Here is a 16861-nt window from a genome sequence, read left to right on the forward strand (position 1 = left end):
ATGCACTTATGATTGGAACTCTAGCAAGCATCCGCAACTACTAAAGATCATTAAGGTAAAACCCAACCATAGCATTAAAGCATCAAGTCCCCTTTATCCCATACGCAAACAACCTACTTACACGGGTTTGTGCTTCTGTCACTCACGCCACCCACCATAAGCAAATCATGAACATATTGCAAACCCTATAGCGGGAATCCCTCACGCTTGCGCGACACGGAGGGCACAATAGGATAACACCAATAATAAAACATGCAATTCAAATCAATCATAGCAATTCACCAATCACCGGTAGGACAACGAAAATCTACTAAGACATCATAGGATGGCAACACATCATTGGATAATAATATGAAGCATAAAGCACCATGTTCAAGTAGAGGGTACATTTGGTTGCGGGAGAGTGGACCGCTGAATATAGAAGGGGGAAGGTGATGGAGATGTTGGTGAAGATGACAACGGTGTTGGTGAAGATCGTGGTGATGATGATGGCCCCCGGCAGCGTTCCGGCGCCACCGGAAGCAAGGGGGAGAGAGCCCCCTTCTTCTTCTTCTTCCTTGACCTTCTCCCTAGATGGGAGAAGGGTTTCCCCTCTGGTCCTTGGCTCCCATGGCGTGGGAGGGGCGAGAGCCCCTCCGAGATTGGATCTGTCTCTCTGTCTCTCTCTATTTATGCGTTCTTTGATTCTTCCCTTTCACCGTTTCTTTTATATCCGGAGATCCGTAACTCTGATTGGGTTGAATCTTTCGCCCAGATTTTTCTCATAAAATTAGCTTTTGTGCGGTAAAAGAAGAGCGTCAACCCCCTTACAGGGTGCCCACGAGGGTCCAGGGCACGCCCCCTGCCTCGTGGCCCCATCGGGCACCGTCTCGTCTTGATTTTTCTTCCCAAAAATCATAAATATTCCAAAAATAATCTCCGTCCATTTTTGCTCCGTTTGGACTCTGTCTGATATTGGGTTTCTGCGAAACATAAAACATGCAACAAACAGGAACTGGCACTGGGCACTGGATCAATATGTTAGTCCTAAAAATAATATAAAAAGTTGCCAAAAGTATATGAAAGTTGAATAATATTGGCATGGAACAATCAAAAATTATAGATACGACGGAGACGTATCAGGTCCCACCGAGTTTGCCTGACCAAGTCTCTGTTTCGCTTATTACCAAAATCGGTCCCACCGAGTTTGTGTAATCGGTCAAACCGAGATGAGGTTCTACCCTAACCCTAACACATCGGTCCTACCGAGTTGATCATATCGGTCCCACCGAAATGCCTAAGGGTCACATTATGAACTAAATTGGTCTGACCGAGTTTTCTGATTCGGTCTCACCGAGTTTGGTAAATGGTGTGTAACGGTTAGATTTTGTATGGAGGCTATATATACCCCTCCCCCTCTTCATTCGTGGAGAAAGCCATCAGAACATGCCTACACTTCCAACATTCATTTTCTGAGAGAGAACCACCTACTCATGTGTTGAGGTCAAGATATTCCATTCCAACCACATAAATCTTGATCTCTAGGCTTCCCCAAGTTGCTTTCCACTCAAAACATCTTTCCACCAAATCCAATCCTATGAGAGAGAATTGAGTGTTGGGGAGACTATCATTTGAAGCACAAGAGCAAGGAGTTCATCATCATCACACCATCTATTACCTTTTGGAGAGTGGTGTCTCCTAGATTGGTTAGGTGTCACTTGGGAGCCTCTGTCAAGATTGTGGAGTTGAACCAAGGAGTTTGTATGGGCAAGGAGATCGCCTACTTCATGAAGATCTACCATAGTGAGGCAAATCCTTCGTGGGCGATGGCCATGGTGGGATAGACAAGGTTGCTTCTTCGTGGACCCTTCATGGGTGGAGCCCTTCGTGGACTCGCGCAACCGTTACCCTTCGTGGGTTGAAGTCTCCACCAACGTGTATGTATGATAGCACCACCTATCGGAACCACGCCAAAATTCTCCGTGTCTCCAATTGTGTTTGCACACTCCAATCCCATCCCTTTACATTCTTGCAATTTGCATGCTTTACTTTCTGCTGCTCATATACTCTTGTCATGCTTGCTTGATATGTATTTTAAATGTTTAAACTTGTGCTTAAACTCCACCTCAACTTTAAGAACTTAAAAAATTGCTACTTTCTTGGTTGAGAGTCTATTCACCCCCCTCTAGCACCTCTTCTCGATCCTTTCACCACGCCAACAACTGCTGGCTCAACTTGTCAGAATTTTTGACAAGTCAAACCCGCGGACCGATCACTTGTGATGGATTATCATCAGCAAAAATGATCTTAGGCGACAGATTGGCCTATCATAGGTGACATTATGGGTCGTCACTAAAAATGGCCATGAGTGGAATTTTTGGGTTCGTCGCCTAATATGCGATCATGCGTGACGGAGGAAATGGTACCATCAAGTTTTTTTTATGATGACGCTTCAGTGAGGCTGGGGGTGACAACCGAGAAATGTCATCGTGGCATTTTTTGTGATGAAAAATGGTTATACGTGACACAAGTGAACGGTGCAAAATAGAGAAAATTTTGTAGTGAGTGGTAAGATTTATTTGTGCCCGATCTATATGTCATCATTTGTATTTACAGTCCTATGACCTGTCTTAGTTGCATGCCAAACCAGGCCATGTGGGTTCCTAACCGACCTCGCCGTGAGGGCATCTTGTATTGCACGCCAATATCATGCTTTATCTTCAAGCCGGGCCCCTGGACTAATTGCTGGGACTAGGCTGCCTAGGCCTCCTAGCCCCGAGGCCATCCTAGTGTCAGGCTTGCCGGTAGATGGGCCACCGCCGTTGTATTGTACCATCACGGAATGATACGTCTCCAATGTATTTAAAATATTTGTATGTTTCATGGTACTATCTTATATTTTTAATTAAAAATTATATTTATTTGGACTAACCTACTACTAGCTGTAAGACATGCCTAAGTTTTTGTTTCCTTTATGTGAGTAGGAACTTCATGGAATTTAGATAAACTATTAACAACTTTAATGTTCGATGGAATATGAAGTTTTGCAAATATGTCCCCGCAAGACCACTACTTAAAGATCATCACATTCACCCATGAATATGGAGTCAAATGAAGAAAGTCGAAACATAAAAGTTATTCTCCAAATCTCCATGAAACAAACACACTTGGAATCACCCAATTCAAAGTATGTATGCACCTTACATGTCTAAAACAATATTTACCAAAACTGCCACTTTTTGTAGGGATAAGGTTGACTCTAATTCCTTGCAAACTTGATGGATTTGAACATGGTTTGATCCTATGGGGTGGACGAGAAGGAATGATTTGGAACTCTCTAAACATACCCAAGGGCCCTTGTATCAAAGGACTATGGGTTGGATGGTCGAGACTTTATGTATTGACCTATATATCGGTGGGAAACCCTAGTTTCTTGGGTGTAACCTTTGGAATTTTGACCCCCAAGACAGCCATCAGAGGAGAAACACATCTCCAACCAGTGGAGAAGGCCAAGGAAGAAGAAGGGGGCCCACCCCTTCTCGGTGGCGCTGGAATGCTGGTGGATACATCTCCACCATCTCCAGCACCATCACCAACAACTCTCTTCGTCATCCTCTGATGGTGATGTGTGTGTAGACCCTTTGGGGTCGAGGATTTTTGGTAGTAGCTATGTGTCATGTATATCATATGAATTGCCACCATGATTGTGATCTTGGGCATTGATGTTTAGTTGAATTATGTGGTGTACCTCTTATGATAAGTTTCTTTATGGGTTGATTTTGTTCATGTTATATTGAACTTTGGGATTTAATGAGATTACATGATGCGTGTGGAGTATAATTTTCGAAAACACCACATTGGGGTGACTCTATGGATTAGTATTAGAAATATAAAGATCATATAGTGTTGTATAGTATAATTTCTGGGGCTGCCTTATGTGAGATGCTAGGTGGTCAGTACATTAAGATAAGAAAGACAACTTTAAGGTGTGATACTTTATGCACCTACGTAAATCTCATGGGGGTTTGATTCGATAATATTTTTTTGTAGTTATATCATGTATTTTCATAAAGTTATGAATGTTGAGAGTTGACAAAGTGAACCTATGAACCTGAGCCTTGTTTACAACCATTACAAACTCGTTTTTGAAATGCGTAGTCAACATCACCAACCGTGCCACTACTACCGCCGCTCGCCGGATCGTTGTGTCACTGCTGTCGATGTCCGCCAGACCATCGTGTCACCACCGTGGCCACTGCCTAACAACCGCATCATCGCCATCCGTCACTACCTGACGCCACCACCACTATCTACCATGCAACCACTAGATTGAAAAAATGGGCCCCGCACGTCAGGTGGGTATTAAGGTGGGTTATTGCAGATCCGTGAAAGTGTCCATCCCCTAATAACACGGTTACTGGGGAGTCCCAATAAGAGGCTATTGGAGGAGGTTCATTAAAGATCTATTGGATATGCTCTTAGTTCATATTTGGAGCACATGTTAATACTAGCTAGGAGCAAATATTTTCCCAAAAAAGTTCATCGAAACCTATCAATACAAGATCTAGTTTCGAAACTCTTGAGGCGAGAAACACAATTGCGAAACCAATTTGTAATTTAGTCACATGGTTCAAGAGATATTTTGTTTAAAAAAATCTGAAAAGGCACAAGCAAACACATCAATCCCTCCCTTGCGTGGGGAGTAATCCCTTCAGACTCTAAGATCACGACAAGTGGCACAACTATGTATCACTACCAGAGATAATGAAAGCAACCTTTGCAGGGGTTCCTTAACTAGTGCTTTTGGTGATGACCGATTGGAAAAACAAACAAAGACGACAAGAGAAAAATGAGAAGATGGGGTGCACATTTGGTCACCTAAGGAAAATCCTATTTGACTCATTTTGTGGCCGATTGTCGTCGATTTGCACAGGCAGTGCACTCATGTGCCGACCCAACTCTAGGAACCTTCCAAAAGGTTCTAGTCCGGTCCAGGTTTTGTTTGCATTTGTTCTTTTTTCCTATTGTTTCTTTTACCGGTTTTCTTTGGTTTCTTTAATTTTTTCTTTTCCAAAAATGTTCAGAAATTTTAAAAATCTTTCCTTTTTCAAAAATTCAAAAAATGTTCATGTGCCATAAAACGATCAGGAATTTCAACAAATGTTTGTGTTTTTTAAAAAATTGAGATTTTTAAAAAAGGTTCATGTTTATCAAAATTTGTCGAGAAACTAGAAAATGTTTGTGTTTCAAAAAATGTTTCCGTTTCCCAAATTTCTATGGGAATTTTCCAAAAACTGTTCTTGATTTTAAAAACAATCAGAATTTCCAAAAAATTTCCGTGTTTTTTTTCAAAATTTCAAAAAATATTCTTGTTTCCCAAATCATCCAAAATTTTCAAATATGTCTGTATGTTTTTAAAAAGTATCTGAAAATTTCAGAAAATGTCATGTTTCAAATAAATCAATAATTCGGTGTTTTCTATTTTTTTTCATGTTTAAGCAAAATCGAAACTTCAAAAATTGTTCTCGTTTAAAAAAAACTGTTTAGTGTTTTTTTTTTCAGAACTGAAGAAAACATGGCACCGTCTTTTTTTAGTTTAGCTATACAGTGTTTCCTGTTGGTTGTTCGCTAGTACAGTGTCCCACGACGAGCAGAAGCACCCTGTGCCTGTAAAGCCCAAATCCTTGATCAAAGCGGCTCAACAGCCTGGTGAGACTGTAAACTCTCGGCCGACATTGCCCAAGCCCAAGCCCAAGCGAAACGCCACAGCTGTCTGAAAATGGCAGCACCAAGTCTGAGATGGCCAAAAAGTCTGGATGCCCAAAAAGTCTGGATGCCCAGCAGTAGCGGCAGCTTTTCCAGCGGCTCACGCATCGCCGTTGCCATCTCCACCGATCCCCCCTCCACGCGCTACCGCGATGGCCGCCGGCGGCAGCGGCGGTGGCGGAGACATCGGGGCTGATTCCGAGCGGCGCCTCAAGAAGGCTATGGACAAGCTCTACCACTTCCCCAAGCCCAAGCCTAGCCCCAGCCCCGGCTCCAAACCCTCCTCCTCGTCCACTCCCAGGTTAGCTCCAGACTCCCAGCTTCTCCTCTCGCCCTAGTCCCTTTGTGTGGCTGTAAAGCGGGTTTGATCTGATCTGGTTTGGCAGCTCGTGGAGGGCGGGGAAGGCGGCGGATGCCGGGAGGAGGTTCGGGGTTGTGCGGGGGTCGCGGCTCCCGCCGCAGATGGCCGCCATGTCAGCGATGTCTCCGCCTCCGCCATGCCGCCCGTGGGACCGCCGTGACCTTGTGCGGCGGCTCTCCTCATTCAAGGCCATGACCTGGTTCGCAAAGCCCAAGGTACACCCAGTTTAACCCTTAGCGTTGAATGCACTTCGTACGTTCTCTGCATTGGTTGGTGGATTTGGTGACTTGAGGGTTGTCGCTTCCCACTGCTTTAGGAAATCTCTTGCCTGCAATGAAGATGGTTTTGCTTGCTATCTTAACAGATTGATGGTTAATTAGTGGAAACTTCTAGAACAAAACCGATGTTTGCTGTGATTTCTCTTGATAGACTGGTTAGAAATATGTCCGGAGGCTTGTATGTCCTGCGCTTGTATAAACCCTGTTTGTGGTGGTGCCTATGTATTATCGTCCAATTATGGATGCTCTCGGTTCACTAACCCTCCAATTATGGAGGAATTCGGTCCACTAACGGATGTTTGCTCATTTCGATTGAGAAGTTAGGAAGGGACTACATTTCAGCTAAAGCATCTCATGCTTTTCCGTTGATTGCTGATAGCGAGTTACCTTTTTCAGGTTGTTAGTCCTGTTAACTGTGCTAGGAGAGGGTGGACTAATGTTGAACCGGACATTATAACGTGCGAGGCATGTGGGGCACGTCTCCTCTTTTCCTCTCCTTCCTCGTGGACACCACAGCAAGGTGCGTGCATTATTTTGTTTACCCCTGGGCTTCATCTCAAGCTATGAGCGGATAAGGCAATTCTCTTATTCTTCTCTCAAAACAATTAAATGGAACATCACACGCTTCTATGTAGACTTAATATTGAGCAATTTAGTGTTTTAAGATTCAAGAGATGCTGATTTATTTGATTATTGTGTTCCATTTCTATTTTGTGAGAGACTTGCCTACAGGCATCACTGACTTCCTAGATTTGTTCAAACCATTTATGTTCATTTTCTTACATTGAGATTTTTCTTTTCTTGCAGTTGAAAAGGCTGCTTCTGTTTTCAGCTTGAAGCTGGACACTGGACACAAACTACTCTGTCCATGGATTGACAACATATGTGATGAATCACTTGCCTTATTTCCACCCACACCTCCTCCTGTTTTAGTTGAGAACTACTATGAGTGCTTCTCGTCTCTGCTGCGGCTTTCATCACTTCCAAGAATTTCCCCCTCTTCTCTGGATATCATGAGGAAGTGGAGTCCACAACTAGAACAGTTCCTATTGGAGCCGTTCTCTTCATCAGTTGTCCTTAAAGGGGGATTTATGCTTACTGAAGACTCAACTATTAGGGACCTAGATGGCACTTTTCAAGTTGCTGGCATATATTATCAGGTCAGACTTTAATTTACACATAATTACTCATCTCTTTGTGGAGTTTATTGCCTTGCAAGTTATCTTTGCCATGCCCATATCCTCTTTTCAGCATTTTCTGTTAGTATTTTATAAGTGATCAATTCAGATATCTAGGTGACACATATGCAACTGAATAAATTCTTCTTAGCCCTTGATTTGCGCTCACTGTATAGCATGTTCAACAGTTCATACCTAATCTCCAGTTGCACAATGCACTGAAAAAGATTGATGTTTTTCTCAAAAAAGAAAAAGATCTGTGTCCTTCCTCTCTTAGTCCTCTCATAACTATCTAAGGGAATGCCTTTTGCTATTAGGAAAACTCGGATATACCTTTGTTGACGAAAGCCTATACCTAGAAGCGTTGCCATGTGATATTGAAAACCCTTTGTGTAGTCTTGGTAAAATTAACTACAAAAGACATTTAGTTTCCAACTGCATAACTGTTTAGTAACTTAATTTCTTCTTACAATCTCATTTGCCTGGCCTCTGTTGGCAACATATTCTTGTATTTAGCTAGGTGTTTCAAATTGCTTTGAGTAGATATCTTGGATAGTTGGATTGCTGATAAATATTGTGTAGTTTCAGTTTACATTTTCACTGCACATATTCTTCTGCATCAAATTATTTAAGTCTCTGCGGTTGAACTTAATTCATAACTGGCTACCAGGCACTCAAGATAATAAGCTTATGTGGATGGGAACCACGCCTACTTCACTATGCTGTTGATTGTGCAACCAAATCTCACTCAGATGCAAGCTCTACCTCCATATTTGCCCAACCAGAGAAAATGAACAACACACTGGAAGATCGGGTCGTAATTTACTCACACAAGGAAGTTGATGGTTCTCCAGCAATTCCAGATGCTAATCAAGGAGATCAACATTATGATCCATCATCCGTTGTTTTAGATTGTCAGTTTTGTGGAGCCTGTGTTGCCTTGTGGCGTTTTTCCCTTGTAGAACGACCTCTTCAACTTTTTAAGCTTGTATCAGATTCGAATACACAAGATGAGCAAAGTAATGGACATGCTAACCTAGTCAGTGGAGTAGAACCTTCAAAGTCTGCAAATGTTGGTTTTAATTTTACCATTGCTGGTGGTCCTCCGCCGACTAGACAGAGTTTTCGACCAAGAGTTTCATTTCCTGTTGTCAGTCGACACTTGAAAGCTGACTTGAACTCCCGTGGAAAATCATTTTCATCCGGAAGTGATAGAGAGATTGTTTCTGTTGCTTTGCATGCTTCAGGGCCCATGAAGCGCAAACGAAGCATGGATAAGCTTCATACGTTGGAAGGCATTAACACAATCTCCAATGATGTTGATACATCGGCCAAAGGGGCACATCACGATCATGGAGGTGATAATTCTGAAAAGCAGATTGCAAACTTGGGAGTAAACACTGATCAAATTCAAGGGTGTTCACCTTCAGATACAACTGAGGATATTAATATGGAAGAAGTTGTCAATGGAGAACCAGAATCAGGTGTTGCCACAAGCAGAAGTATGACGAGCACGAACTTGAAACTTGATCAACACGGAATAGATCCCAAGTTTTCACCTGTTGAGGATACAAGAGAAGAACCTACTAATGATCGGAACTCTATACAGACACATGCAAACATGTCCAAGCCAGCTGAGGTTGGCACAATCACAAAATCGTCCACCAACATGGAAAAAGGTGTACATCCATCAGGTAAGGAAGTCATTTATGTTTCCTTTGCTTCAACAGTAACTTAATTAACAATAGGTTGGTCGCTAAGTATTCTGAGCTGCCGGTACAATTTAAGGAATATAAGGGAATAAGGAAGTACTTAAACAGAAAGTTGAAGGGAACGAAAATGTAGGGGAAGTAAGTAGGAGTAACTTGTTGTCAGAGTTGGGAACTTCTAACAACAATTAGCATATTGATTGACTGCTTTCGTAGTAAAGCTTCTTAACAGAACAGTTAACACATACTCCCTCCGTATAGTATTATAAGAGCGTTTAGATCACTACTTTGTTCTTGCCGCCTCTTGTGGAGGTGAAAATTAGTTATTAATTGCTAGTACTTTATTAGGATATTGCCTGAGACTGCACACATATTAGTTATTAATTGCTAGTACTGATGTAACCTGTTGACTGCTCTCATAACAGGAAAAAAACAAGGCCTGTATGACCAAATGAATGAGTTTGATCCTATCAAGCAGCACCGGACATTCTGCCCTTGGATATCCCCTGATGACAGTGATGCCTTGCCTGGATGGAGGCTGACTCTTTCGGCGTTACTTGCTCAGGATAAAAGAGTTGATGGAGATTCGCAATTGGAGACTAAGCTCAGCCTTCTCGATGACGTAATGCTCTTTTGTTGAATCTTGTCTAGTTTCTCTTGAACCGTGTCCTCACAGTTGTTTTCTGTAATCTCAGGAGGAGGATCCGGTTACATCTGTTAGAAAGCTTTTCATGACACCGCCTTCCAAGAAGCCGAGGATACATCAAGCAGAGAAGAGCTGAGAACTGTATTGGTTTGTTCTGAATTTCGGGTTGGGCAGACATGTCAATGTCTGCAACCAGATTACCAGATCGATAGAAGCATTTGCGCCTAAAACTATTGGGTGCTGTACGAAGTGATGGGGATGGGAACAAGAAAAGGGAAACAGGAGTTGTGTTTGGGAGAACTGTTCAGGACAATATGGCACCGGGAATTTCCTGTAAGACAATTCATTGGTCATCTATTCATGTTATGGTGATTAAACAAATCCGGAGGGCATTGCGCATTCATCTCCTCTACCCCGTGTGTTGAACATGGCCGTATCCTACAGAATTTTGTAGCTTAGTGGTGTGTCATTTGCTGTTCGGCACCTGTAAACTGTAGACCTGTAGACTCTGGCATAACTGTAGTTTGACGGCTTGCCCTACCTGCCTCGGATGCAAATGTAAGATCTGAATGTCCAAACGCCTGTACCAGCTTTTTTTTATGGGTAAAGCCAAGTTTTATTCATCAAAAACTACATAATGTGGACGTCCTTCCCTGAGTGATAGAGAGTACTTGGCTAAGCTATGTGCTTCGGTATTTACCGCATGACTTTCAAAAATAAAGTTATATTGAAAAGAAACTGCTCTGAGATTAATTTCCTTAACTATGGATCCAAATTTGCCACTGTCCCCTTTGGTTATATCTGACACTGTTGTTTGGAATCCGAAGCGATGATGAAATTTTGCAAATGAAGGTCTTCGGCTAGAGCCAATGCCTCTGCAAGAGATCGCTTCCATGGCTTCGGATGATGAAATTTTGCACATGAAGGTCTTCGGCGAGAGCCAATGCCTCTATGCAACAGATCGCTTCCATGGTGGCCGGGTCGTCGACATCAGCTATAACCAATGTCGAACTGCTCGATTTTTTGTCCAAAAGAACCCCCTACCGAGATGAATTGACAAAAAAGACTACCTCTGGATCAATTTGACAAAAAGGACCCCTCAGCGGTGGCGGCAGGCGCAGCAGGCGACACGTGGCACCTGCCGCCACGCCAGGAGGCGGCGGGCCCTGCCGCCACCGCAGGAGGCGGCCACCCCAGCCGAACGGATTCCCCACAGTGCGTCGCGCCGCGACGGAACGGGGCGGGCCAGGTGGGCCCTGCCGCCACCGGGCGAGGCAGCCAGCCCTGGCGCGGTCGCTGCCTGGCCGACAGCCTCTGCTGCGCCCGGGCCCCACCAGTGGGCCTCGCCGCCACTGGCTGAGGCGGCCACCCCTGCCGACAGCAGCTGGTGCACGCTGACTGCTGCACGGAAGGTGAGGTGCGGGCCCCGCCGCCACTGCTGCTGGCGGCGTCTTCCTGGCACTGATTCGCACGCGCGCAAACTGGCGGGGCGGGAATCACTCTGGCTCGTTGATTGTTGTTGCTTTTGCTGATTCTGACGCGCGGCAAACGACGAATTTCACGGGCGGGAATCACTCTTGCTTGTTGCTTTTGCTCCTTGCATGCTGTTGCTGATGATGTTGATTTTCACGCGCGGGAATCCGAGGCTGCCGACACTACAGGGATCCTCTCCCTTTTTATATGCCATGCTTCAGCTCCGTGCGCAAGCACTCTGTAACCTCGTTCCTCTCCTTTGCTCTCTAAGTCTCTAAGTACAGAGAGAAAAAAAAACTCAGTAATCACTTTCACTCGTGATTTAGGGCGATTTAGAGTTGGATTTTGAGGATGATGAAGTTGAAGAAAAGATAGATTAAGGTAAGATCTATTCATTTTTGTTGGCTTCATTCGCATGCATGATGTTTTTATTCTATTTGATTAGTTTCTAAGTGTGTATTCTATGTTGCTTTAGGCATTATTTCAGCACTTGGAGGAGTCATTTGGAGTTTCTGTAGTAGGAATAGCCGTGCAAAGTGAACTACGAAGTTGAAGATCAAGGTATGAGCTTTGCAATACATTTTTTTATTTATGCATGCAGGGTGGTAATTAGTTCGTCCTTTAGCTCGTTATTAGCTATGTGATGGTAGTGCTTAGATGTTAGAAATAATTTCAGACGAGAAATGTAGCATTTAAACTATTTTTTGAAATAGTAGGTTGAAGATGTTGCATCAATGTTAGGTGCGTCCATTAGTATTGACATGCCGGAAATCTTAATACGGTAATTAAGAAAAAATTGTACTGTAATTGTTTATTACATGCGGTATGTTATTTCATGTGGTATGTTATTTTATGTTGTATGTTTATTAATAAGTCTATAGTTGTTAATGTGATTGAAGACGTGATTGAAGAAATTGTGTTTCCATTTTCGCTGTCCCATTTTGAGGTGATGAACACATACATGGAAGTGCTATTTTCATACTTTTGTTAGCAGGAAGAAAAATCCGTGTGTAATATTGTTGTTAATGTGATAATAGGTTGACAAGGTTCATATAGTACTGGCGACGGATATTTATTGGAACTATTTTGACGCTTAATTGCATTCGCAAGCACATCCATATTGGAGCTAAGGTAAAAAATGACACTATAATTTTGTTAATATTTTTTGTATTGATGTACTATTGTGAATAATGTGCATGCTGCTGCGAATATTATTATTTGTAGATAAATGATTGTTATCGTATGATAGCGAGTAATTACCATGGGTTTTGTCATAACCTGTTGTAAGAAAAATAGTTGTTATAGTCGTGTTTTCAAAAGCTTAGTTTTTGCATGTTATGTGTAACGTCCTCGATGCGGCTATAGCTCCCACGTGTCGAGGCACGGCTTAGAGGCATAACCGCATTGAAAGCAATGTCGCAAGTCAGGCAATCATTACAACATCCCATGTAATACATAATCAAAGGGGGAGATAACATAGTTGGCTTACACTCGCCACGTCACATCAGAGTACATAAATAACATCCATCAAACAAGCACTCATGGCCCGACTACGGCGCCAAAATAGGAAAGAACCCAACATGCGACAAGGTCCTGAATCGAAAACCCCAACTAGGCACCACTACTGATCATCCGGAAAAGACACGTAGTATCGCTGAGAGTCCTCGTCGAACTCCCACTGGAGCTCGTAATCGTCAGCTGGAGCAGAAACACCTGGACCTGCATCTGGAGTTGTAGTATCTGTGAGCCACAGGGACTCAGCAATCTCACACCCACGCGATCAAAACTATTTAAGCTCATAGGAAAGGATAAGGCAAATGTATGTGGAGCTGCAGCAAGCGACTAGCATATGTGGTGGCTAACTTATACGCAAAAGAGAGCGAGAAGAGAAGGCGAAGCACGAGCGAGAAGCTAGAAGAACATCCTGCGCAAGCATAACTCCAACACCGTGTCCACTTCCCGGACTCCGCCGAGAAGGGGCCATCACGGTAACACACACGGTTGATTCATTTTAATTAAGTTTAGTTCAAGTCATCTACAACCGGACATTAACAAATTCCCATCTGCCCATAACCGCGGGCACGGCTTTCGAAAGTTCAATCCCTACAGGGGGGTCCCAACTTAGCCCATAACAAGCTCTCACGGTCAACGAAGGAATAGACCTCCACCCAAGACACACCGATCAGACTCGGTATCTTGGTACAACAAGATGATTCGACAGGTTAAAACAAGTCCAGCAACACCGCCCGAATGTGCCGACAAATCCCGATAGGAGCTGCACATATCTCTTTCTCAGGGCACACTCAGATGAGACTAGCTACGAGTAAAACCAACCCTCAAGTTTCCCCGAGGTGGCCCCGCAGGCAGCTCAGTTCGGACCAACACTCAGAGGGAGCACTGGCCCAAGGGGGGCTAAAATACGATGACCCTCGGGCTCCGGAAACCCAAGGGAAAAGAGGCTAGGTGGCAAATGGTAAAACCAATGTTGGGCATTGCTGGAAAAGCTTTAATCAAGGCGAACTATCAAGGGGTTCACATTATAGCCCAACCGTGTAAGGGACGCAACAATCCGGGAACATAACACCGATATGACGGAAACTAGGGCGGCAAGAGTGGAACAAAACACTAGGCGAGAGGCCGAGCCTTCCACCCTTTACCAAGTATATAGATGCATTAAGATAACATAGCAATATAATGATATCCCAACAAGTAAATAAATGTTCCAACAAGGAACGGCTCCAATCTTCACCTGCAACTAACAACGCTATAAGAAGGGCTGAGCAAGGCGGTAACATAGCCAATCAATGGTTTGCTAGGACAATGGTGGGTTAGAGGTTCAACATGGCAATTGGGAGGCTGACAAGCAAAAGGTAGGCATCGTAGCATTGGCAAAGCAAAAGAGCGAGCAAAACTAGCATAGCAAAGATAGTAGTGATTTCGAGGGTATGATCATCTTGCCTGCACAGTTGTCAGAGTTGACTGGATCCTCACACGCAAACTCAACGGGCTCCTCGGTAGCGAACTCGTCTCCCTGCTCTACCCAACAAGACAAACAAGCAACAAGGATACAATCAACCACGGGCAAGACCAAGCAATATGATGAAATGACGATATGCTATGCGGGATGCGATGCGGGATGCAAAATGCAAGATATGACAGGAAATGCATGAATCTGGCATCAACTTGGAAAACCAAGTGTGCCACTGGATAGAGGGGATGAAATCGCTTGAAAACGATATAAAGATCATTGGAATCGGAGCTACGGTTTGGAAATGGCAAGCGTTTTAAGATATGACACCGGTCTGTGATTTACAGCAAGTAGGCATCTAATTGCAACGAAAAGAATATGCTACAGCCACCAAACATGAAAACAAAATACATGGCAGTGATGTACACAAGATGGTTGACAAAACACTAGCACTGAGCCATAGGCAAATTCATCCATTAAGAGGTTCAAACAAGCATGGCTAAATCGCAAATGCAAAACAGATTTCAGACTTAGTGAAATTAACACTAGTCTGAAATCTCAGATCACGATGCTCTCTTCGGAGCAGCAAAACAACATGATAGAAAACCTGAACATGACAAGTAAGAACATGGCATGGAGCTACTCAACAAGCTTAATAAAACACCCAAAGTGACCTGGGGCCAAAAGGGTTCACAAAATGCTCTACCGAGCTCACGAACATCGCTCGAACACAATCAGTTTTCAGACTTAGTGAAAACTGAGACATGCTGAAATTAACTCACGAAGGCATGTAAACGAGCTCGATGCACTCACTACGGTGCATGTCATGGCAAGGAAAGCATATAACCAGCAAGAAGGCACAAAGTGCTAGCTACACATGGCAAGAACGAAGTCATAGCATGCATGGAACACTAACGGTAGCATCGGCAAAATCGCAAACAAGTTGACGATCTGCCCAGAATAACAACGAAGCAAAAGTTGAGCTCGATTGAGTCAACCTAGAGCACTCCACATATGTCAACAAAGACATGGATGGATAGAGCATGACATAAATATCAAAACTCCCTTACTGATCATCCTCAAAAGAGGCACGGATCACTAGGAAACAAGCTGGACATATAGCATCATGAACTAAAATATCCCAGACTTAGTGAAAATCACTAAGTCCCTGAAATCTGCATTCTCAGGTACCCTACTTCGCAAGCTTGCACAAGACAACACACACATCCTAAAAATACATGGGTGGCACCTATGTAAAGAAGAAAAAATGCTTAACAATACATCCCAAAGGGGCACAGGCATATCATGCACGAATTAAACATAGCAAAAATGACAAAAGTGCATGATGAACTAACGGATCTGCAATTTAACTCACGAAGCCTCCTTCTAACAGCATTTTGGGCGTCAAGATGACCTCAAATGTAAATGATGCAATGGAATGAAATGATGTACATGTCGAGGCGAAGACTTTGATATATCATATGCCCAAAACGGAGCTACGGTTGCGGAGATACAAGCAGTCAAAGAATGCATAAAAATACTAGGGTTAGGAGATAAAAGTCAACCGGGGGGATCCCCAGATCCAGATCCAGACCGGGTCCGGCGGCACTGTAGCAGCCCGAGCTCGAGGTCGCCGGACTTGGGAGCTCGCCGGCGACGAGGAAGGAGGCGGCCGGAGCGGGGAGGAGGTCGGCGCGGCGAGGAGGAAGCGGCGCGGCGGGCGGTCGCCGGAGCCGGGAGCTCCTCTCCCTGGCGCGGGCGCCGGCGAGGGCTTGGGGCGGCGGGGCGAGGTGCTCCGGGCGGCGGCCGGCAATGGCGCCACGGCGGCCGGAGCGGGCGAGCGTCGCCGGGCTCGGGGGCGGCGTCCGTAGGAGGAGGCGGGCGGCGTCGGGCGAAGGACGGCGACGGATCGGGCCTCGGGGGCCCCTTCTGGGCCTCCCGGGCCGGCGGCGGCGAAGTGGGCGCGCGCCCACGTGGCAGCGCCTGAGTGGCGGAGGCGGGTGGCGGCGGACGCGTCCGGCGCTGGGGCGGACGTGTCCGTCGGCGGCGGAGGATGCTTTTTTTTTGGACTAGGGTTTCGGACGGGGGAAGAAGAGATCTGAATGGAGGGGGGTATAAATAGGCATAGAGGGAGCTAGGAGAGTCCAAATGAGGTGCGGTTTTCGCCCACACGATCGTGATCGAACGCTCTAGGACAAGGAGCAGAGTTTGGTGGGTTTTGGGCCAAATTTGGGGGGTGTTGGGCTGCAACACACACGAGGCCTTTTCGGTCCCTCGGTTAACCGTTGGAGTATCGAACGAAGTCCAAATGATACGAAACTTGACAGGCGGCCTACCGGTAGTAAACCAAGGCCGCTTGGCAAGTCTCGGACCAATCCGGAAATGTTTAAACCCCACACACGAAAGAAGACTAGAAATGACCACCGGAGGAGAACGAAGCGCCGGAATGCAAAACGGACAACGGGGAAAATGCTCGAATGCATGAGATGAGCATGTATGCAAA

At 44.7% G+C, this 16861-nt stretch overlaps 1 protein-coding gene and 1 long non-coding RNA gene across 2 annotated transcripts; both read left to right on the forward strand.

Moving 5' to 3' along the window:
• Positions 1-5793: 5793 nt before the first annotated feature.
• Positions 5794-10550, forward strand: LOC123070073 (uncharacterized). The gene is made up of 7 exons (XM_044493090.1): positions 5794-6046; positions 6132-6321; positions 6781-6904; positions 7192-7544; positions 8233-9256; positions 9697-9893; positions 9967-10550. The coding sequence occupies exons 1-7, from the start codon at positions 5796-5798 to the stop codon at positions 10051-10053; spliced, it is 2226 nt and encodes a 741-aa protein (XP_044349025.1). The 5' UTR covers positions 5794-5795; the 3' UTR covers positions 10054-10550.
• Positions 10551-11639: 1089 nt separating this feature from the next.
• LOC123065429 (uncharacterized) lies at positions 11640-11954 on the forward strand. Its single transcript, XR_006431038.1, has 2 exons — positions 11640-11771; positions 11866-11954. It is a non-coding gene; the product is annotated as an uncharacterized lncRNA (long non-coding RNA).
• The last annotated feature ends 4907 nt before the right edge of the window (positions 11955-16861 follow it).

This window comes from Triticum aestivum, chromosome 3B (genome assembly GCF_018294505.1).
Source record: "Triticum aestivum cultivar Chinese Spring chromosome 3B, IWGSC CS RefSeq v2.1, whole genome shotgun sequence".
NCBI classification, from domain to species: Eukaryota; Viridiplantae; Streptophyta; class Magnoliopsida; order Poales; family Poaceae; genus Triticum; species Triticum aestivum.